General features: G+C 69.7%; 1 protein-coding gene across 2 annotated transcripts in view; it reads left to right on the top strand.

Moving 5' to 3' along the window:
• Positions 1-27: 27 nt before the first annotated feature.
• The window catches only part of UHRF1BP1L (UHRF1 binding protein 1-like), a 93,799-nt gene continuing 93,368 nt past the window's right edge, over positions 28-458 (top strand). Inside the window, exon 1 of one of the 2 annotated variants that reach the window (XM_010831588.1) lies at positions 28-308. In XM_010831588.1, coding sequence (XP_010829890.1) covers positions 265-308 — 44 coding nt within the window. In that variant the 5' untranslated portion in view covers positions 28-264. The remainder of the gene's footprint in view (positions 309-458) is intronic. The other variant, XM_010831589.1, reaches the window with a different exon arrangement.

Genomic DNA, 458 nt, shown 5'->3' with positions numbered 1-458 from the left:
CCCCGGCCCTCCCCCAGGTCTCTTAGGTGATGTTGCAGCCAAGATGGCGCCGGCGGTGGCCGCGGCTGCCTGAGCGCAATGCTTCGGGTCCTTGGCGGCAGCGGTGGCGGCTGTGGCCTCGGCCGGGGCCTCGGGTCTGTCCCGGGCGTGAGTGCTCAGGAGCCTCTCCTCCGGCCGGGTGAATCCGGACAAAGAGGAGACGGCCTCGAGGAGAGGAGGCAGTGAAGAACGGAGAGAGAGCGCGGCGCCTCCCGCCTCGGCACCATGGCTGGGCTCATCAAGAAACAGATCCTGAAGCACCTTTCCAGGTTAGAGCCTCGAGCGTGGGCACAAGCCCGCCTCCGCCCTAGCAGGGTACCGGAGGCAACCCGCGGCTTCAGGGGCGGCGGGGACTGGCAGCCTAGCCGGAGGCGACCCTTGGACTCCCTGCTCCAGAGGGGCAGAGGTCGCGGCCCCTG

The sequence above is a fragment of the Bison bison genome, unplaced genomic scaffold, assembly GCF_000754665.1.
Source record: "Bison bison bison isolate TAMUID 2011002044 unplaced genomic scaffold, Bison_UMD1.0 scf7180017864529, whole genome shotgun sequence".
Classification (NCBI taxonomy): Eukaryota; Metazoa; Chordata; class Mammalia; order Artiodactyla; family Bovidae; genus Bison; species Bison bison.
Note: the sequence above shows the minus strand (reverse complement) of the source record. Positions and strands in the feature narration are given on the sequence as shown.